The following is a 23489-nucleotide window of genomic DNA, read 5'->3' as shown; positions in this document are numbered from 1 at the left end:
AGTGGCGAAAAATTATATATTTTATGGGTCTCGCGCATGGGTGTGGCAAAATGGCTCGATAGCGCCCCCTAGAAAATTTCAAAAAAATACTCCTCGCCGTACGTTTCCCCTAGACGTACGAAACTTGGTAGGCACGTGTATCGTGTCCAGACTTAAAAAAAAGTCCATAGGTACCATGCGCCTAAACCCGACAGGAAGTCGGCCATTTTGAATTGATTGCGACATTTTTGGGCGTTTTTGGGCATTTGCAGGGGTCGTACTTTAACGAACTCGTCCTAGGCGGTTGATCGGATCCGCGTCAAACTTGGTCAGCGTGTATAAAAGACCTGGACGATGAAAAGTTATCAAAAGCTTGAGTTTTCGTCACACGGCGTGGGCGTGGCGTGGCGTGGAATTTCCGTGTTTCGCCACGAAACAGGAAGTGGGTTGTAACACCACTGTACGTGGTCACATCTGGCCGAAACTTCACACGTTTGATGAGAGTCCCGGCCTGAACACGTCTACGTGCCGATATTCGGTTATAGTCATAGCGCCACCTACTGGCGACAGGAAGCTGTGTGAATTTGCAGGGGTCGTACTTTAACGAACTCCTCCTAGGCGGTTGATCGGATCAACGTCAAACTTAGTCAGCGTGTATAAAAGCCCTCGACGATGAAAAGTTATCAAAAGCTTGAGTTTTCGTCACACGGCGTTGCCCTGGCGGCGCGGCGAATTTCGATGTTTCGCCGTGAAACAGGAAGCTGCCATAACTTGAGTGTACGTCGTCCGATTTGCACCAGATTTCACATGCTGGACAACAGTCCAGGCCTGAGGACATCTACACGCCGATTAGGAGTCATACTCATAGCGCCACCTACTGTCGACAGGAAGTTGTGTGAACTTGAGCGTACGTTGTCCGATCTGCACCGGATTTCACATGAGGGACGAGAGTCCAGGCCTGAGGACGTCTACATGTCCCGCGGCTGCAACACGCCCCGACTTGCACACGGAGGCGAGGGCCCGCTCATCACTGCTTGCAGTTTTAATTAGGGCCCGAGCACGACTTCGTGCGAAGCCCTATTGAAATTGAAGGAATTATTATTATTATTATTATTATTATTATTCTTTTTCTTAGTCGCTAATGAAAATCGGACTTTTGAGGGCCTAAACGTACTCAAAAAGTTGCGCAACTTTGCACACGCGTCAGAAGTGGCGAAAAATTTGATATTTTATGGGTCTCGCGCATGGGTGTGGCAAAATGGCTCGATAGCGCCCCCTACAAAATTTCAAAAAAATACTCACGGCCGTACGTTTCCCCTAGACGTACAAAACTTGGTAGGCACGTGTATCGTGTCCAGACTTAAAAAAAAGTCCATAGGTACCATGCGCCTAAACCCGACAGGAAGTCCGCCATTTTGAATTGAGTGCGACATTTTGGGGCGTTTTTGGCCGTTTGCAGTGGTCGTACTTTAACGAACTCGTCCTAGGCGAATGATCGGATCCGCGTCAAACTCGGTCAGCGTGTATAAAACAGTTGGACGATGAAAAGTTATCAAAAGCTTGCGTTTTCGTCACACGGCGTGGGCGTGGTTAGGCGGCGAATTTCCACGTTTCGCCACGAAACAGGAAGTGGCTTGTAACTGGCCAGTACATGGTCAAATCTGGCCCAAACTTCACACGCTGCATGAGAGTCCCGGCCTGAACACGTCTACGTGCCGATATTCGGTTATAGTCATAGCGCCACCTACTGGCGAGAGGAAATGACATGTTTTATACTGGGGTGTGCTACTACTAGCGGGTTGACCAGATCCACCTCAAATGTGGTCAGAAAAGCCGTAGGACCTTGATGACGCTTCGTGATGAAGATCGGGAGCGTTCGTCGCACGGCGTTGCCATGGCGGCGCGGCGAATTTCGATGCTTCGCCGTGACACAGGAAGCTGCGTTAACTTGAGTGTACGTCGTCCGATCAGCACCGGATTTCACATGCTGGTCCAGAGTCCAGGCCTGAGGACATCTACAGGCCTATTGGGAGTCATAGGCATTGCGCCACCTACTGGCGACACCAAACAGGAAGTGGGTTGTAACGCGACTCTACGTGGTCAAATCTGGCCCAAACTTCACATGTCGGATGAGAGTCCCGGCCTGAACGCGTCTACGTGCCGATATTCGGTTATAGCCATAGCGCCGCCTACTGGCGACAGGAAGTTGTGAGAACTTGAGCGTACGTTGTCCGATCTGCACCGGATTTCACATGAGGGACGAGAGTCCAGGCCTGAGGACGTCTACATGCCCCGCGGCTGCAGCACACCCCGACTTGCACACGGAGGCGAGGGCCCGCTCATCACTGCTTGCAGTTTTAATTATTTTTGTTTTTCTTCTTCGCTCAAATAAATCGGACTTTTGAGGGCCTGAACGTGCTCGAAAACTCACCGAACTTCGCACACGCATCAGAAGTGGCGAAAAATTATATATTTTATGGGTCTCGCGCATGGGTGTGGCAAAATGGCTCGATAGCGCCCCCTACAGACGATCCCTCGCCGTACGTTTCCCCTAGACGTACGAAACTTGGTAGGCACGTGTATCATGTCCAGACCTAAAAAAAAGTCTGTAGGTACCATGTGCCTAAACCCGACAGGAAGTCGGCCATTTTGACATTTTTGGACGTTTTTGGCCATTTGCAGGGGTCGTACTTTAACGAACTCCTCCTAGGCGGTTGATCGGATCCACGTCAAACTTGGTCAGCGTGTATAAAAGACCTCGGCGATGAAAAGTTATCAAAAGCTTGAGTTTTCGTCACACGGCGTGGGCGTGGTGAGGCGGCGAATTTCCACGTTTCGCCACGAAACAGGAAGTGGCTTGTAACTGGCCTGTACATGGTCAAATCTGGACCGAACTTCACACGCTGCATGAGAGTCCCGGCCTGAACACGTCAACGTGTCGATATTCTGTCATAGTCATAGCGCCACCTACTGGCGACAGGAAATGACATGTTTTATACTGGGGTGTGCTATTACTAGCGGGTTGACCAGATCCACCTCAAATGTGGTCAGAAAAGCCATAGGACCTTGATGACGCTTCGTGGTGAAGATCGGGAGCGTTCGTCGAACGGCGTTGCCATGGCGGCGCGGCGAATTTCGATGTTTCGCCTAGAAACAAGAAGCTGCGTTAACTTGAGTTTACGTCGTCCGATCTGCACCGGATTTCACATGCTGGTCCAGAGTCCAGGCCTGAGGACATCTACAGGCCGATTGGGAGTCATAGGCATTGCGCCACCTACTGGCGACACCAAACAGGAAGTGGGCTGTAACGCGACTCTACGTGGTCAAATCTGGCCCAAACTTCACATGTCGGATGAGAGTCCCGGCCTGAACGCTTCTACGTGCCGATATTCGGTTATAGCCATAGCGCCGCCTACTGGCGACAAGAAGTTGTGTGAACTTGAGCTTACTTTGTCCGATCTGCACCGGATTTCACATGAGGGACGAGAGTCCAGGCCTGAGGACGTCTACATGTCCCGCGGCTGCAACACACCCCGACTTGCACACGGAGGCGAGGGCCCGCTCATCACTGCTTGCAGTTTTAATTATTATTATTATTATTATGATTTTTATTCCGCGTGTTTGATTGCATTTTTGAGGGGCTAAAGGTGCTCGAAAACGGACCAAACTTTGCAAACGCGTCAGAACTGGTGAAAATTGAAGTCTTTTATGGGTCTCGGACATGGGAGTGGCAAAATGGCTCAATAGCGCCCCCTACAATATTTCAAAACAAAAGCCCCCACCTTTCGGTTTCAGCTAGACGTACGAAACTTGGTATGCTCATGTATAATGTCCAGACTTAAAAAAAAGTCTCTTGGTGCCATGCCCTAAACCCAACAGGAAGTCCGCCATTTTGAATTGAGTGCGACATTTTGGGGCGTTTTTGGCCGTTTGCAGGGGTTGTACTTTAACGAACTCGTCCTAGGCGAATGATCGGATCCGCGTCAAACTCGGTCAGCGTGTATAAAAGAGTCTGACGATGAAAATTTATCAAAAGCTTGAGTCTTCGTCACACGGCGTGGGCGTGGCGTGGCGTCGAATTTCCGTGTTTCGCCACGAAACAGGAAGTGGGTTGTAACACCACTGTACATGGTCACATCTGGACCAAACTTCACACGTTTGATGAGAGTCCCGGCCTGAACACGTCTACGTGCCGATATTCAGTTATAGTCATAGCGCCACCTACTGGCGACAGGAAGCTGTGTGAATTTGCAGGGGTCGTACTTTAACGAACTCCTCCTAGGCGGTTGATCGGATCCGCGTCAAACTTAGTCAGCGTGTATAAAAGCCCTCGATGATGAAAAGTTATCAAAAGCTTGAGTTTTCGTCACACGGCGTTGCCCTGGCGGCGCGGCGAATTTCGATGTTTCGCCGTGAAACAGGAAGCTGCGTTAACTTGAGTTTACGTCGTCCGATCAGCACCAGATTTCGCATGCTGGTCCAGAGTCCAGGCCTGAGGACATCTACAGGCCGATTGGGAGTCATAGGCATTGCGCCACCTACTGGCGACACCAAACAGGAAGTGGGTTGTAACGCGACTGTACATGGTCAAATCTGCCCCAAACTTCACACGTTGGATGAGAGTCCCGGCCTGAACACGTCTACGTGCCGATATTCGGTTATAGCCATAGCGCCGCCTACTGGCGACAGGAAGTTGTGTGAACTTGAGCGTACGTTGTCCGATCTGCACCGGATTTCACATGAGGGACGAGAGTCCAGGCCTGAGGACGTCTACATGTCCCGCGGCTGCGACACGCCCCGACTTGCACACGGAGGCGAGGGCCCGCTCATCACTGCTTGCAGTTTTAATTATTAGGGCCCGAGCACGACTTCGTGCGAAGCCCTATTGAAACTGAAGGAATTATTATTATTAGGGCCCGAGCACGATCTCGTGCGAAGCCCTATTGAAACTGAAGGAATTATTATTTTTCTTCTTACTTGGACAAAAAAATCGCACTTTTGAGGGCCTAAACATGCTCGAAAAGTTGCACAACTTTGCAAACGCATCAGAAGTCGCGAAAAATTATATATTTTATGGGTCTCACGCATGGGTGTGGCAAAATGGCTCGATAGCGCCCCCTACAAAATTTCAAAAAAATACTCCTCGCCGTACGTTTCCCCTAGACGTACGAAACTTGGTCGGCACGTGTATCATGTCCAGACTTAAAAAAAAGTCTGTAGGTACCATGCGCCTAAACCCGACAGGAAGTCGGCCATTTTGAATTGATTGCGACATTTTTGGGTGATTTTGGGCGTTTGCAGTGGTCGTACTTTAACGAACTCCTCCTAGGCGGTTGATCGGATCCACGTCAAACTTGGTCAGCGTGTATAAAAGAGCTGGACGATGCAAAGTTGTGCGAACTGTGAGTTTTCGTCACAGGGCGTGGGCGTGGCGTGGTGTCGAATTTCCGTGTTTCGCCACGAAACAGGAAGTGGCTTGTAACTGGCCTGTACATTGTCAAATCTGGACCAAACTTCACACGTTGGATGAGAGTCCCGGCCTGAACACATCTACGTGCCGATATTCGGTTATAGTCATAGCGCCACCTACTGGCAACAGGAAGCTGTGTGAATTTGCAGGGGTCGTACTCTAACGAACTCCTCCTAGGCGGTTGATCGGATCCACGTCAAACTTGGTCAGCGTGAATAAAAGACCTCGACGATGCAAAGTTGTGCGAACTGTGAGTTTTCGTCACACGGCGTGGGCGTGGCGTGGCGTCGAATTTCGATGTTTCGCCATGAAACAGGAAGCTGCGTTAACTTGAGTTTACATCGTCCGATCAGCACCGGATTTCACATGTTGGACAAGAGTCCAGGCCTGAGGACATCTACAGGCCGATTAGGAGTAATAGGCATTGCGCCACCTACTGGACACGAAACAGGAAGTGGGTTGTAACGCGACTGTACGAGGTCAAATCAGGCCCAAACTTCACACGTTTGATAACGGTCCAGGCCTGAACACATCTACAGGCCGCTATTCGGTTATAGTCATAGCGCCGCCTACTGGCGACAGGAAGTTGTGTGAACTTGAGCGTACGTTGTCCGATCTGCACCGGATTTCACATGAGGGACGAGAGTCCAGGCCTGAGGACATCTACATGTCCCGCGGCTGCAACACGCCCCGACTTGCACACGGAGGCGAGGGCCCGCTCATCACTGCTTGCAGTTTTAATTAGGGCCCGAGCACGATCTCGTGCGAAGCCCTATTGAAATTGAAGGAATTATTATTATTATTCTTTTTCTTCTTCGCTAATGAAAATCGCACTTTTGAGGGCCTAAACGTGCTCGAAAAGCTGCGAAACTTTGCACACGCGTCAGAAGTGGCGAAAAATTTGATATTTTATGGGTCTCGCGCATGGGTGTGGCAAAATGGCTCGATAGCGCCCCCTACAAATTTCAAAAAAATACTCACGGCCGTACGTTTGTCCTACACGTACGAAACTTGGTAGGCACGTGTATCGTGTCCAGACTTAAAAAAAAGTCCGTAGGTACCATGCGCCTAAACCCGACAGGAAGTCCGCCATTTTGAATTGATTGCGACATTTTGGGGCGTTTTTGGCCGTTTGCAGGGGTCGTACTTTAACGAACTCGTCCTAGGCGAATGATCGGATCCGCGTCAAACTCGGTCAGTGTGTATAAAAGAGCTGGACGATGAAAAGTTATCAAAAGCTTGAGTTTTCGTCACACGGCGTGGGCGTGGTGAGGCGGCGAATTTCCACGTTTCGCCAAGAAACAGGAAGTGGGTTGTAACACCACTGTACATGGTCACATCTGGACCAAACTTCACACGTTGGATGAGAGTCCCGGCCTGAACGCGTCTACGTGCCGATATTCGGTTCTAGTCATAGCGCCACCTACTGGCGAGAGGAAATGACATGTTTTATACTGGGGTGTGCTACTACTAGCGGGTTGACCAGATCCACCTCAAATGTGGTCAGAAAAGCCGTAGGACCTTGATGACGCTTCGTGATGAAGATCAAGAGCGTTCGTCGCACGGCGTTGCCATGGCGGCGCGGCGAATTTCGATGCTTCGCCGTGACACAGGAAGCTGCGTTAACTTGAGTTTACGTCGTCCGATCGGCACCGGATTTCGCATGCTGGTCCAGAGTCCAGGCCTGAGGACATCTACAGGCCCATTGGGAGTCATAGGCATTGCGCCACCTACTGGCGACACCAAACAGGAAGTGGGTTGTAACGCGACTCTACGTGGTCAAATCTGTCCCAAACTTCACATGTCGGATGAGAGTCCCGGCCTGAACGCGTCTACGTGCCGATATTCGGTTATAGCCATAGCGCCGCCTACTGGCGACAGGAAGTTGTGTGAACTTGAGCGTACGTTGTCCGATCTGCACCGGATTTCACGTGCTGGACAAGAGTCCAGGCCTGAGGACATCTACATGCCCCGCGGCTGCAGCACACCCCGACTTGCACACGGAGGCGAGGGCCCGCTCATCACTGCTTGCAGTTTTAATTATTATTATTTTTCTCCTTCGCTAAAAAAAATCGGACTTTTGAGGGCCTAAACGTGCTCGGAAAGTTGCGCAACTTTGCACACGCACCAGAAGTGGCGAAAAATTTGATATTTTATGGGTCTCGCGCATGGGTGTGGCAAAATGGCTCGATAGCGCCCCCTACAAAATTTCAAAAAAATACTCACGGCCGTACGTTTCCCCTAGACGTACAAAACTTGGTATGCACGTGTATCGTGTCCAGACTTAAAAAAAAGTCCATAGGTACCATGCGCCTAAACCCGACAGGAAGTCCGCCATTTTGAATTGAGTGCGACATTTTGGGGCGTTTTTGGCCGTTTGCAGGGGTCGTACTTTAACGAACTCGTCCTAGGCGAATGATCGGATCCGCGTCAAACTCGGTCAGCGTGTATAAAAGAGCTGGCCGATGAAAAGTTATCAAAAGCTTGAGTTTTCGTCACACGGCGTGGGCGTGGTGAGGCGGCGAATTTCCACGTTTCGCCACGAAACAGGAAGTGGCTTATAACTGGCCTGTACATGGTCACATCTGGACCAAACTTCACACGCTGCATGAGAGTCCCGGCCTGAACACGTCTACGTGCCGATATTCGGTTATAGTCATAGCGCCACCTACTGGCGAGAGGAAATGACATGTTTTATACTGGGGTGTGCTACTACTAGCGGGTTGACCAGATCCACCTCAAATGTGGTCAGAAAAGCCGTAGGACCTTGATGACGCTTCGTGATGAAGATCGGGAGCGTTCGTCGCACGCCGTTGCCATGGCGGCGCGGCGAATTTCGATGCTTCGCCGTGACACAGGAAGCTGCGTTAACTTGAGTGTACGTCGTCCGATCAGCACCGGATTTCACATGCTGGTCCAGAGTCCAGGCCTGAGGACATCTACAGGCCGATTGGGAGTCATAGGCATTGCGCCACCTACTGGCGACACCAAACAGGAAGTGGGTTGTAACGCGACTCTACGTGGTCAAATCTGGCCCAAACTTCACATGTCGGATGACAGTCCCGGCCTGAACGCGTCTACGTGCCGATATTCGGTTATAGTCATAGCGCCGCCTACTGGCGACAGGAAGATGTGTGAACTTGAGCGTACTTTGTCCGATCTGCAGCGGATTTCACATGAGGGACAAGAGTCCAGGCCTGAGGACATCTACATGTCCCGTGGCTGCGACACACCCCGACTTGCACACGGAGGCGAGGGCCCGCTCATCACTGCTTGCAGTTTTAATTAGGGCCCGAGCACGACTTCGTGCGAAGCCCTATTGAAACTGAAGGAATTATTATTATTATTATTATTATTATTATTATTATTATTATTTTTCTTACTTGGACAAATAAATCGGACTTTTGAGGGCCTAAACGTGCTCGGAAAGTTGCGAAACTTTGCACACGCGTCGGAAGTGGCGAAAAATTATATATTTTATGGGTCTCGTGCATGAGTGTGGCAAAATGGCTCGATAGCGCCCCCTACAAATTTAAAAAAAATACTCACGGCCGTACGTTTGTCCTAGACGTACGAAACTTGGTAGGCACGTGTATCGTGTTCGGACTTAAAAAAAAGTCCGTAGGTACCATGCGCCTAAACCCGACAGGAAGTCCGCCATTTTGAATTGAGTGCGACATTTTGGGGCGTTTTTGCCCGTTTGCGGGGGTCGTACTTTAACGAACTCGTCCTAGGCGAATGATCGGATCCGCGTCAAACTCGGTCAGCGTGTATAAAAGACCTCGACGATGCAAAGTTGTGCGAACTGTGAGTTTTCGTCACACGGCGTGGGCGTGGCGTGGCGCCGAATTTCCGTGTTTCGCCACGAAACAGGAAGTGGCTTGTAACACCACTGTACATGGTCACATCTGGCCCAAACTTCACATGTCGGATGAGAGTCCCGGCCTGAACGCGTCTACGTGCCGATATTCGGTTATAGCCATAGCGCCGCCTACTGGCGACAGGAAGTTGTGTGAACTTGAGCGTACGTTGTCCGATCTGCACCGGATTTCACATGAGGGACGAGAGTCCAGGCCTGAGGACGTCTACATGTCCCGCGGCTGCAACACACCCCGACTTGCACACGGAGGCGAGGGCCCGCTCATCACTGCTTGCAGTTTTAATTATTATTATTATTATTCCGCGTGTTTGATTGCATTTTTGAGGGGCTAAAGGTGCTCGAAAACGGACCAAACTTTGCACACGCGTCAGAACTGGCGAAAAATTATATATTTTATGGGTCTCGCGCATGGGTGTGGCAAAATGGCTCGATAGCGCCCCCTACAAATTTCAAAAAAATACTCACGGCCGTACGTTTGTCCTAGACCTACGAAACTTGGTAGGCACGTGTATCGTGTCCAGACTTAAAAAAAAGTCCGTAGGTACCATGCGCCTAAACCCGACAGGAAGTCCGCCATTTTGAATTGAGTGCAACATTTTGGGGCGTTTTTGGCCGTTTGCAGGGGTCGTACTTTAACGAACTCGTCCTAGGCGAATGATCGGATCCGCGTCAAACTCGGTCAGCGTGTTTAAAAGAGCTGGACGATGAAAAGTTATCAAAAGCTTGAGTTTTCGTCACACGGCGTGGGCGTGGTGAGGCGGCGAATTTCCACGTTTCGCCACGAAACAGGAAGTGGCTTGTAACTGGCCTGTACATGGTCAAATCTGGACCAAACTTCACACGCTGCATGAGAGTCCCGGCCTGAACACGTCTACGTGCCGATATTCGGTTATAGTCATAGCGCCACCTACTGGCGACAGGAAATGACATGTTTTATACTGGGGTGTGCTACTCCTAGCGGGTTGACCAGAGCCACCTCAAATGTGGTCAGAAAAGCCGTAGGACCTTGATGACGCTTCGTGGTGAAGATCGAGAGCTTTCGCCAAACGGCGTTGCCCTGGCGGCGCGGCGAATTTCGATGTTTCGCCGTGAAACAGGAAGCTGCGATAACTTGAGTGTACATTGTCTGACCTGCACCAGATTTCACATGCTGGACCAGAGTCCAGGCCTGAGGACATCTACAGGCCGATATTCGGTTATAGTCATAGCGCCACCTACTGGTGACACAAAACAGGAAGTGGGTTGTAACGCGACTGTACATGGTCAAATCTGGCCCAAACTTCACACGTTTGACTAGAGTCCAGGCCTGAATACATCTACAGGCCGATATTCAGTTATAGTCATAGCGCCACCTACTGGCGACAGGAAGTTGTGAGAACTTGAGCGTACATTGTCCGATCTGCACCAGATTTCACGTGCTGGACCAGAGTCCAGGTCTGAGGACATCTACAGGCCGATTAGGAGTCATAGTCATAGCGCCACCTACTGGCGACAGGAAGTTGTGTGAACTTGAGCGTACGTTGTCCGATCTGCACCGGATTTCACATGCTGGACGAGAGTCCAGGCCTGAGGACGTCTACATGTCCCGCGGCTGCAGCACACCCCGACTTGCACACGGAGGCGAGGGCCCGCTCATCACTGCTTGCAGTTTTAATTATTATTGTTATTATTGTTATTAATAATTATGATACTCATAGGCCAGGCAACCTATTGTTTTCAACATTTCCCATACATAGGCTTATTTATATTAGCACACGCTGCCACAAAATCAAAACTTGGTCAATATGTAGAAACTGATCTAAAGTGATCTCTAGCTTATGTTCTCCACCACCAGAGAGTAATCTTGCTAATCATGCTTGTAAACTCACCCTCGCCATTCTTCCCCACCTGCTTCTGTGAGAAAGACCAGTAGACCTGTAGCTGTACTGTCTAAAATGGAGTGAACATGCACAGGCTAGCATAGCAGCCAGACCCTGGACAGAACCAGAGCCCTACACCAGAAAGCCTAGTCTCCCTTCTGTGCAGAGCAAACAGCAGATGTGAAAGGAAATTCACTGAGTAATGGCATACGACGCACTGAGGAGTGCAACAGATGTGTAAAGACATGCACAATCAAATGAAAAGTGCAGACAGTTTAATCTGAAGCCACACGGACAACATGTTTTGCTGTGAGAAACACAGCTGGATCACCAAACCAGACATCAGAACTCTACTGAACAACTTTTTTTTGCCCTGGGAAAACCAGGCTTTGACCAAAGCATTCCAGGTAAGGCTGTAACAACTGAGCATACAGAATAGCAACAGCATAGAAAAATAACATATGTTCAATTAAGTGAACATATATACGAATGCCGGCCTCACGGCTGAACTCAGTAAGCTCATGGACAATGAGCCTGAATCAATCAGGGGTTGAGTCCATTACTCTTGGTTCTGAAGAGGATGAGGATGATGACGTCAAAACTTTTTTTCTGCCGTCACAAGCTGCAAAGGTGAATGCAGCGGGTGAATGCAGCGGGTGAATGCAGCGGGTGAATGCAGCGGTGCCATCACACCCAACCACTAGCGTGGACATGCATAATGTCTCCCAAAGAGTCACTGAAAAGCTTGGCATCGACCACCATATCTCGCTACAAGGGCCAAATGCTCGGCCAGACAGCGACTGCCGTGTTTCCCGAATGCCTGGAGAAGCATACCCGGTCGTGGAGCAATCCATTCTCTGCTAAGAACTCCATCCAGGGAGGGTCTGCTTTGGGCTGAGCCAACATGGAAAGCAGTGGATTCTCTTAACTGCCACCTTTGGAACCCCTCCTGGAATCCCACCTCCACCCTGCAGAAATCGACCATGACTTTGGTGGGCCCCAAAGCAGACAGCTTTAAGTCTTCCATGACTGAAAAAGGCTGTAAAGTGGTGGCCATGTCTGTTAGGGCCCTGAATGCATCCTCACTGCATCCTCACACAAGCACACCCCAGTGTTCAAGCAAACACCAGTGCCCCCCTCTCAATAGAAACATGAATAAAAATGTTCCCTGGTGTGTAGGCCCTGGGCCACCAGGGAACTGTAAATGTTGTCATTTTTAATTACCATATATCAAGGTAATTTGGGGTGGAGGCGGAAAGGAAGGAAGGAAATCTATATTTTCTTTGTCCAGTTTGTTTTGAAATTTTGAATTTAGGCATGTGATACATTTCCATGGAATTGTTAAAACTTTATGCTCCCAAATAAACATATTTGAAACAAGAGTAGTTGTCTAACCAAGTTTGATGATGATCGGACATTTCGTTGATGAGATAGAGCTTCATATGATTATTGTGGCCACAACTACAACACTGATTGGCTTGTGGTGACTTATTGAGTGACCCATTTTCTTTTGAGACTTTTATTTATTGATTTATTTTTTTGTCTGGGCACTCAGGAGATTCATTCATTTGACACCACTTTAGTGTAAATAGGATGAGTTTGTTTTAGGAAGTTTTGCAAAAATCTCAAAATAGCATTAAAATAATATGAATAGCTGTCTTGTACAGCTGAATGCAAGGAATATGAGGAAAGAAGAATTTTAAAGCTAGGACAAATGGTTCAAGAGTTATTGATGGATATGTTAAGATTGTGTGCTGTAGTGCCACCATCTGGCCAACATGGGTGGCTGACACTGCTTGAGTAGTGGGTCACCATAGGGGTCAGGTTACACTAAATTTTGAAGGGTTGTGCACCACCTATTGGCCATTTCCTAGTACAGCAAAGAAGGTTAATTGTCATTAAGTAAGGTCACTTTAAGAGATAGCCTCTTCCTTGTTTCTCATTGCTTGAGTTTCAACCTTGACTCAGGTCATAGTTTGTTTCACCATTTTATCAGTATCATACATGGTGTACACCGCTGTAAAGCATTATTTATATCTGTCTGCTAAATCTACCATCTGCTCGTGTAAAGCTTTGGAGAAGCTTTGCTTATGAGTTGTATTATTCATATTATTAAGCTACGTATGTATTGCCTGGGACCAGACCTTTGACTCCGCCCACTCGACCGAGTTGACTGCTTCTGGTCTGGCATCATGACATGAAACAGCGGTTTCTCGGTTGAAAAATGATCGGTCCAATGAGCGCCAGGGGGGGACTAACGATTAGCCAATCAGCGCCACGGGTGGGACTAACGCTGTTGTCAATCTGTTGTCAAGCGTTGTCAAGCTGTGCACCGGAACTAAGGAGGAGTAATAACAACAATGGCGACCGCTATAGACAAGATAGACGCTGCTATTGAGGCTGTTCTAAATCCATTAAAAGTCGTCGTACTTTGTTTTTACTTCGCTCCGTGTTGTCAAAGATGCTCTATACTTTCTGAACCGTCTCTGGTGTTGTCATGGCTACGCATCAGTGTCGACTTAAAATGACGTTAGATTCAGGCAGATACGCTGGTCTCTAGTGATTGGTTAGGGAAAATCGAATCCCCCTCCCCCACGGAAATCAGTTAGAGTGGAGGCAATGTCAGACTGAAGATGGAAATGGAGTGCAACGAGTTGACAATTCTGTCTGATATCAGGCAAACGTATGTATGTATATTTAGCGACATTTTGTAAAGCTTTGTAACATAAGCAGTTCATCATTGTTTCTTCATGTCATTTTGCTAGCTCAGTTGTTGTGTAGCCTGCAGTTCATGTATAGCGTAAAAGCAAGTCATGTTCATAGCAGTCTATTTACATCATTTACAATATTTACATTTTATATAGTCTTTAAGCAGCACTATACTGTAACCTTGTCCTGTATAGTGTATTATTTATTTACATGCATAAGACTAAAGTCTTATTTGTGTTTTGTCATTTTAGTTTCACAAACAATTACTGTATTGGGAGAAAACCCATGATTGTTCAAAGCATACAAGTAAAGACTAGTCAACTTCACTTCCACACCTGAGTCATCATTGAAGCCTCTCAGTGCACAGTGTTTAGCTATCTGTCTATGTGTACACATCAGACACACGCACAGAGGACAGAAGAATAGGACCTTTGGTGAAAGTTTGGTCGCTCTGGGACGCACAGGTTCTGAGCTGCAAATACGTTTAGCTGAGAAAAATAATAGGAAAAAGAAACGGAACAAAAACAATAGACTTCAAGCACTTTGTGCTCGGACCCTAAAATATAGCCACAAATGGCCATTGGTAGGGTCCAAGCCCATGAGACAAATGTTTTGATAGTAAGAATATAAGCCAACTCCTCATTTTGGAAAAGTTCTACATCTCAAAGACAGGTGAAACCGTGCCTGACACATTGCCATTTGAAATATTGCCAATTTTGGCCTTATGGTAACACTTTGGAGTGTGAGAGCTTCGGAGAACCAAATGTGGTCTGACACACAAGACAATTTGATTGACACATGGTGAAACCACTATTGAATCAAATAAAGTGGTGTTGAAAGCAGCATTGAATTAAAAGAAGCGCTGGCAATTGAAAATGCAGTAAATTGAATTGTTTAAATTGCTTGTGAATAAATGTCAAGGCAATCAAATACAGTGATAAAATGATTTATAAATAATTTAATTTCAATATTTAATTGCATTTTATTTGATGCAACATTTAATTTTATTGATTTTATTTCATACATTTAATATGATAGCATCTTATTCAATCCATCATTTAATTTGATAGCCATTTAATTATTTCAGTGTTTCATTTATTATTTTTATTACTTCCACCCCTCATAGTGTAAGTCCTGCAACTGCAGGTGAAACGTTGCCTGACATATTGCCTTTTGAAAAATGTGCACAGATGGTGACGCTATTCCACATGACCAAATGTGGTCTGACACAGACTTCTGGGCACATCCCAACAATGTATGTGGAATTTGGTTGCTCTTGCACCAACCATTTAGAAGTTAAACCTCACATCGTGTTTGTATGTCTTTGCTGTCATATCACTTCACACTAATTCTGTGTTACAGCCATAATCTCCCTAACCGATTTACCAAATGTGATTGCTCTAAAATGAAGCATTGGGGAATAATACCTCACTTTCTGTTTGTGCATCTTTGTCACCGCCAAGCAGTTTGGATTATCAAAACTCTGGGTAGTAGACCGTACTCTAGAAGTTAATTGAGATTGGATCAACTTTGTGGGAGAAATATTGAAAAATATATTTTGCAGAAAAACTATCATGCCGGAAATTACAAACATGTGCAATGGTTTCATCTTGAGCCAAGGAATATGGAGGGGGAAAACTGATTCTACACCTTATGGTTCAGGAGTTATGGCCAAAATATAAAGTTAATTGTTCGCCACCATCTGGCTGAGTGTGGCAGTGTATTTTTTTATTTTTGTGGCTGAATAGCAAGGGAGATTTGAAACCTATGCACCAAATGTTTTTAGATTATTTTTCATTAGAAAATCTAGTGGAGAGACAGGAAAGAATGGCAAGAGAAGAAAGAATAATCCAAATAAAAACAATAGGGTTCCAACACCTGCAGTACCTGGACTAACAAGTGTGTGTGTGTGTGTGTGTGTGTGTGTGTGTGTGTGTGTGTGTGTTACCTTGGTAACCTGGGAGCTCTTTGAGAGGTAATAAGACGCTGCCAGACCCCCGATCCCTCCTCCTAGAACCGCTACTGTCTTCATTCACTCTGTGCACACAAACACACACACACACACATACACACACAAAGCAAATACTGCTTTAATAGAGCATAATGAAAGATGAGAATATAGAAGGGGATAGAATACAGTATGTAGCCGCTGTGATGTGTCAGGGTGGGTCTGCTGTGTGAGGCCTGCTGATAATGATAAGGGACAGCAGTTTGTCTATCACACTGTCTCGTTGTAGCAGAGAAGGCCAACTCTCTGCTTTCAGTGGGCTACTGCACTTTGCTTTCATCCAGCCCCATTCATTTCTTGTTTTCATTTTCACTTGTATTTGCTTACTAGACGCCTGACCAACCAATTTAAAGTGGTGAATATGATTGACTGATATATAGTGTTGGACCAGGCAGCGCTGGCCGGGTCAACCGTTCCACTGAAAGGCTTTAGTTTTGTCAACAAACTAGAGCTGCATAATAACCACACAAAAAACATTTTTTGGCAATATATTTATTGCAATGATGTTTCTCAATACTCTTTCTAATATGAATTGTATTGCATGCCATTCACATTGCTTTTTCTAAGCAATTTCTTCTCTAGCGTTTAAAAACGTTTTATAAATTGTTGGTTGGGTTGGCAGGTGGGGGATGTGATGCCAATGCTTAGGATTTGCTCATTTTGAATAAAATTCATGTTGTATTCTACTTGTAATTTCATTTCTTGGCCAGGGATTCTGCACTAGAGCTGCAACGATTAATCGATTAATCAATTAGTTGCCATCTATTAAATTAATCACCAACTATTTTGATAATCGATTAATCGGTTTGAGTAATTTTATAAGAAAAATAAGTCCAAATTCTCTGATTCCAGCTTCTTAAATGTGAATATTTTCTGGTTTCTTTCCTCCTCTATGACAGTAAACTGAATATCTTTGGGTTGTGGACAAAACAAGACATTTGAAGACGTCATCTTGGGCTTTGGGAAACACTGATCGACATGTTTCACCATTTTCTGACATTTTATAGACCAAACAACTAATCGATTAATCGAGAAAATAATCGTCAGATTAATCGACAAAGAAAATAATCGTTAGTTGCAGCCCTATTCTGCACAGGGATAAAATAAACCATTCAGGAAGCTGTCTGAAACCCCTGTCCCTGTAAGAAAACATTACAGCCTATTGTGAGATGACAGGAGTCTACACTGAGGGCACAATCCACAAAGAATGGATTGGATTGTGGCTGATAATAGTGCCATTAATTAAGCATCAATTACGAATGTTATCTGTGCCGAGTTACCGTCTGATTCACTAAGGAATAATGCTAATCAAGCGATCGACACGCCTACACATTCAGCCAAACCGCAGTCAGCCCTGCCACAATTAGCAGTTGGGCTGGGCGATATGGTTGAAATCAATATCACGATAATCATAAGGATTTTTCTCGATATCAATATATATCACGATATGGTTCATGTATGCAAAATCACGTTAAATAATCAAATGAATGTTCATCTCATTGAACCGAATGGTAATGTTAGGTGTGATGTCAAACAAAACAGAAATTTTCAAATAATATCCCTACCATACCTCATTTTATCAGAGTTTTTAAGTAAAATTTGCTTGTCATCATCAATTTAGACAGCAGAAATGTGTGTCATGATATTAAAATATCTTCATATCATCATGATATGATTCCACTGAAAGACGATAAATGATAATATTGAATTATCGCCCAGCCCTAATTAGCAGCACAACTATAGATGATCCCAAGCCTAAATACGGAAATATGAGAGAATGGAATGGAGAGTTGTTAGTAGTTTGACCATGGAAGGTTTTGAATGCAATCTTTGTGTGACAGGTTCAATGTCATGAAATTGCTTAGAAAAAGCAATGTCCACAAAAACAGTCTGATCCAACATAAACTGTCAGGTGATCCAACATAAACTGTCAGGTGATGGTATGGTAACTACTGCTCAGAGAGAAATTTCTGGGCATCGTCCGGTGTCTCGAAGACATGAGTTTCCTTTCCCTGGATTGACCTTGAGCTTGGCTGGATACAAAAAGGAAGAACTGAACACCGTTCTTCCATAGCTCCTATATCACTGGTGTGAAGGCCTTCCTTTTCTTTGAAGTTGAAACTGAGTAGTCAGCAAATAAGAATAATGTCTTGCCTGCGTGATGGAGAGAAGATCCAGCAGACCTATATGCATCCATGATGGCTTTCCTGTCTGCGAAACGAAGCAGCGTGAAGATTAAAGTTCTCGTGGAGGTTTGAAGATCTTGAGTTGGAGGAATAGATTCTGTGGGCGCGCTCGATTTCAATTATTCCCCTGGATGAAAGCGTCGGGAACCAGACAGGGAGTTGGCGCTGTAAAAAGCCTTCTTCTCCCTGCGGTAAGGACCCCAACCGTAGATTAGACCTGCGAATGTAGTCCTCCAAGTCTGTGACTGGCTCTATGCTGTCCTCGAGAGTGAATTTCAGTTCCTTGTCATCCAAACCCAGGGAGGGAGAAGGCGATGCAGGGCTCATCTCAGTATTATCCCTTTTATTGTTTGTATCCATCTTAGAAGGTCAGTTAATGATGAGTTAGAATTTATATTAACAAAGACTGCAGAGAGCAAGGTAGTGCTCTCACCATGCCATTCTGCAGTATAAGTCTGCTGAAATTAATGATTTGTGGATATAATGTATTGTACGATAATTCAATATTATCGTTTATCGTCTTTCAGTGGGATTATATTGTGATGATATGGTGATTTTGGGATATCGAGACGCACAATTCTGCTGTCTGAACTGATGAGAACAAGCTCATTTTATTTAGAAACTCAGACAAAATGTATGGTAGGAATATTATGTGAAAATTTCAGTTTAGTTTGACATCACACCAAACATTACCATTCGGTTCAATATGATGAACATTAATTTGATTATTTAACGTTATTTCACTTATGTGAGCCATATCGTCATATATATATATATATATATCGATATCGGAAAAAATCCTTATGATTATCATGATATTGATTTCAACCATATCGCCCAGCCCTATATGGATGCACTTTAAAAAAAAAAAAAACCTTGATTGATTTGCACGCAAGTTAACTATTAAATATCAATGTTCGTTAGGCCCAAACATCTTACAAGTCCCCTCCAAACACGCACACACCACACGCACTTCAAATCAAAGCGTTATCCAGACAAAACAACTTGACTCACACTGATAAGCATATTGAAGCAAAATGGAGGCTAAAACCATAAAGCACAAAATAAGTATATTATACTGTAGGCTGAGGCTTCATCTATGTAGGCATGGAGTTGTGGCTCGTAAAATCCTTGCATTCTTATATTCCCATATTAGTCCAACCTAACGTAGGGCTGGGCGATATGGCTGAAATCAATATCACGATAATCATAAGGATTTTTCTCAATATCAATATACATCACGATATGGTTCATGTATGCAAAATCACGTAAAATAATCAAATGAATGTTCATCTCATTGAACCGAATGTGGTGTGGTGTCAAACAAAACTACAACAAAACAACAAAACTATAATATTCCTACCATACCTCATTTTATGAGTTTTTAAGTAAAATTTGCTTGTCATCATCAATTTAGGCAGCAGAAATGTGTGTCATGATATCAAATATCTTCATATCATCACGATATGATTCCACTGAAAGACGATAAACGATAATATTGAATTATCGCCCAGCCCTAAAATAACGTTTCCAAACTCCAAAGGAAATTACAAAGGCCTACTGTTGACCAAATCAGCTGGGGTTAACTGTTTTAGGACTGCTGCCTAAACATTTTTATGTATAAATATCAGCATGTCCAAATGCTCCAGAGTAACGCACCACATACTGTCTGTTCACCGTCAGCCCAGCGGCAGAGAAGACGCGCTCTGACGGGACAGAGGTCCGGGGGATGCATAGGTACCGCTGTGTGTGTTGTCAGCCTCGGGAATTGCACTTGGTTGGCTTTCCACCCAGTAGCCCTCCACTTCAGTTTCATGGTCATTTGCGCGGTTGGACCGGCTGCGATGTCGCAATTCAAAAAGTCGTTAAGGTTAATCGATGTGATACATAACAAGCAATAAATCAATCATCGATTTTTCATGAACATCCCTAATGTATTGGCCTCGGACACAAAATTGATATGGCACGTCACTCACCCTTCAGATCACCTTTCTTTATTTGTGCACATAGTTAAATAATACCAGACCTATACTATTCACTTATTGATGAATGTGGCTCTAACCTGTTTGCCCTCTTTTCCAATTTCAAAAGAAAAGAGCTCAGAGCAGCTAAAACCTAAGGCTGGGTATTGGCAAGGACCTCACGATACGATACGTATCACGATACATGGGTCACGATACGATTGTATCACGATACATTGCGATACGATACATATTGCGATACATTGCAATACTACGGAGCCCCTAAGGGGACATGGGCAAAAAAAAAAAAAATCTTATGTTTCTGGTGCGCACAGAAAACTATCTGGTGCGCACCAGAAACTTTCTTGTGAGCATGAGAAAGTTTCCCATGCAAACTTTCTTGTGCCCACAGGAAACTTTCTTGTGCCCACGGGATAGTTTCTGGTGCGCACCAGATAGTTTTCCATGCACACCAGAAACTTAAAGATTTTTTTTTTTTGCCCATGTCCCCTTAGGGGCTCCGTACAATACTCTATATAATTTACTGAAAATGTAAAATAGAGCTGAAAATACAACTTGTGTGCTGTGTACCACCTGGGTAGTCTAATATGTACATCACATTATATTGATAACTCAGCGGACAAATTGAGTCAAAACTATTGAATTCAAAGGGATTTGAGGGAAATTTATGGACATTTTAAATCCGTTTAAAACATGAATATTTTTTTTTAATGTATTGATACGAGGGGCTGGAAAATCGATACAGTATTATGGAAAAAATATTGCAATACTCAGCTGTATCGATTTTTTTGCACAGCCCTACTAAAACCAAACATTGACACCACGCTGATGGTGAACTTTAGTGGAATTTGAGGGTAGCAGACAGAAAGATATCACACTCCCAATTACGGCTGCAACTAATGATTATTTTCATAATTGATTCATCTATCGAGTAAAGTTATGAGAACCCCAAGTGATGTTAAAAAAGTTTAGTCTGTTGTTAAACTGTTAGTTTAGTCTGGCCAACAGTCAAAAAAAAAACCCAAAGAAATATCATCGATTAAGTGACTAATCATTTCAGCACTAGCCCGATTACATGCCATTCTGTCTCCTATGGGGAAACTTTATTGATCCCTGTGATTAAAAAAAAAAAAAAAGAAAAAGAAAAAGGTTGAATGGGAAGGAGTATCGATTTTGTTACTTAAAACATATTACTAAATATGAAATATATGCTCTATATAAATAAGAATGTATAACAAAAAATATGCAGCATCTACAAATAATATCAATATGTATACTGTATAAAAATAGCAGACCCATAGTATAAGAATGTATAACATAAAAAATATATATCTACAAATAACATCAATATGTAGTAGTATAAAAATAGCAGACCCATAGTATCTATGAGTAGCCTATATATCAGTGCAGTATGTAACAATGAGAGGGTTGGAATTGAAAGAAGATATGTTTACAGCAAATACACATTAGACTTCATTTATCAATACTTTTGTTTGTGTGTAAGTTTCCTTGTACAATTTACTAACTGTTGCCATATTTATCAAATGTTCAGAGTAGGGCTGGGCAATATATCGATATTATATTGTATCGTGATATGAGACTAGATATCGTCTTAGATTTTGGATATTGTAATATCGTGATATGGCATAAGTGTTGTCTTTTCCTGGTTTTAAAGGCTGCATTACAGTAAAGTGATGTCATTTTCTGAATTTACCAGACTGTTCTAGCTGTTCTATTATTTGCCTTTACCCACTTAGTCATTATATCCACATTACTGATGATGATTTATCAAAAATCTCATTGTGTAAATATTTTGGGAAAGCACCAATAGTCATCCCTACAATACTGTCGCAATATCGATATCGAGGTATTTGGTCAAAAATATCGTGATATTTGATTTTGTCCATATCGCCCAGCCCTAGTTCAGAGGCGTGGTTTCCATCGCATTCACATGCTGATGAATCGCAATCACTCATAATTGGGAAGCGCATTTCACAGTAGGCTACCTTAAATTAACATACTGGCACCGCCTCAATGCCTAAAGGAGAACACCTGATGCTTTTTTTTTTTTTTTTTTTTTTACGCCGAATGCTACAGCTATGTATCTAATCATTCATAACTTTTTGACACATATAGTTAGTTGCGCGGGGTTTGGATGATCATTTTACCAATGAAATCATCTAACGTTATAATTGGATTTTATTGACCCTCGACGTAAACAAGGGATAGGTGGACACCTTACACCGTAGGGAGAAATGAAGTTTTGCTTCGTGGATGATCCTTATGCCGTATTTGGCAGAGAGGTCTCCGGTCATGTTCTACTAGTTATTAGCTATGTAAATTACGTGTTCACCTGTATTGCAAGGAAGGCACGTATAACCAGTTATGCACATTTAGGCTACTGATTAGCAACATTACATTTTTAAATGGTGTCTGTCATAACCTCCGTAGGCTACAGGACAGGACGGGTAGACTGTAGTTTTAAGGCAGAGATGCTCTGATAAAGTGTCACAGCCAGCTGAAGAGACCTACCGGTACCTACTATATAGGCTACTTTCGGTTTAGGCTACATAAAATCGTCAGTCTGTGTTCCGACAGACTATGAAGATTTTGTAACATGAGGAGCGTTACGCATATCGATACCAAAATAGCTTTTAAACGGGAAGGAGTGTAGAAACTGTCAGCTGTTACCTTCCTAGATGAATCCACTCTAGAGACTGGACGACCACCTCCTCCGACCGCCTGTGCAGTTTGTTGTGCAACTTCTTCTTCTTCTCTCTCTTCTTGCGGCAGCTTCTTCTTCTTCTTCTTGTGTTTTAAGGGCGGCTGGCAACCAGCATCATAAGCGCATTACCGCCACCTTCTGCTTCGGAGTGTGGACCAGAGACTAAATTCTACCTTTTAATCCTGTTTGACAAATAAAATCAAAGAAAACACTGCGATAAATTCATTATTCATTATTGTAAAATCCTGAATTATATTTCTGAATCCGTCTTTTATTTGTTCACTTTCCTGTTCATATCCTCCGCACTGCATAATTCCATGTTCGGACAGGATGATAAAAACTCCAGCATCCTCGGTCTCGGGGCGGGGGGGGGGGGTGGATGTCTTGGTTTTATTTATTTATTTTTTTTATTGTTATTTGCTTATTATAATTACTACTTATTTTATTCTTATTTTCTGTCATTGACTGTGTGTAGCATTGTTATTATATTATGCTATGTGATTTTTCCTTTTTCTTATTCTATGCATAAAACTTTAATAAAGAAAAATTTGATCACAATAAAAAAGTTGTTTCATTTTTTCCTATTTTTCACACAAAGTAAAACATGAGAGACTGTCTCTGGACTACCACATTCACACATAGCCTACCATCAGAGTGTTTAGCCATAAACTTAAAAAAAACAAAAACAAAC

General features: G+C 44.3%; 1 protein-coding gene across 1 annotated transcript in view; it reads right to left on the bottom strand.

The window, feature by feature from the left end:
- ppox (protoporphyrinogen oxidase) overlaps nucleotides 1-22878 on the bottom strand; it is a 64352-nt gene extending 41474 nt beyond the window's left edge. Inside the window, exons 1-2 of the mRNA XM_071520233.1 lie at nucleotides 22765-22878; nucleotides 15846-15934 (exon numbers count right to left, since the gene is read on the bottom strand). Coding sequence (XP_071376334.1) covers nucleotides 15846-15929 — 84 coding nt within the window. The 5' untranslated portion in view covers nucleotides 15930-15934; nucleotides 22765-22878. The remainder of the gene's footprint in view (nucleotides 1-15845; nucleotides 15935-22764) is intronic.
- Between the last annotated feature and the right edge of the window lie 611 nt (nucleotides 22879-23489).

This window comes from Centroberyx affinis, unplaced genomic scaffold (assembly GCF_046629955.1).
Source record: "Centroberyx affinis isolate AG114_WGS23_722 - 3 ecotype Tasmania unplaced genomic scaffold, CSIRO-AGI_Caff_v1 ptg000063l_1, whole genome shotgun sequence".
NCBI classification, from domain to species: domain Eukaryota; kingdom Metazoa; phylum Chordata; class Actinopteri; order Beryciformes; family Berycidae; genus Centroberyx; species Centroberyx affinis.
Note: the sequence above shows the minus strand (reverse complement) of the source record. Positions and strands in the feature narration are given on the sequence as shown.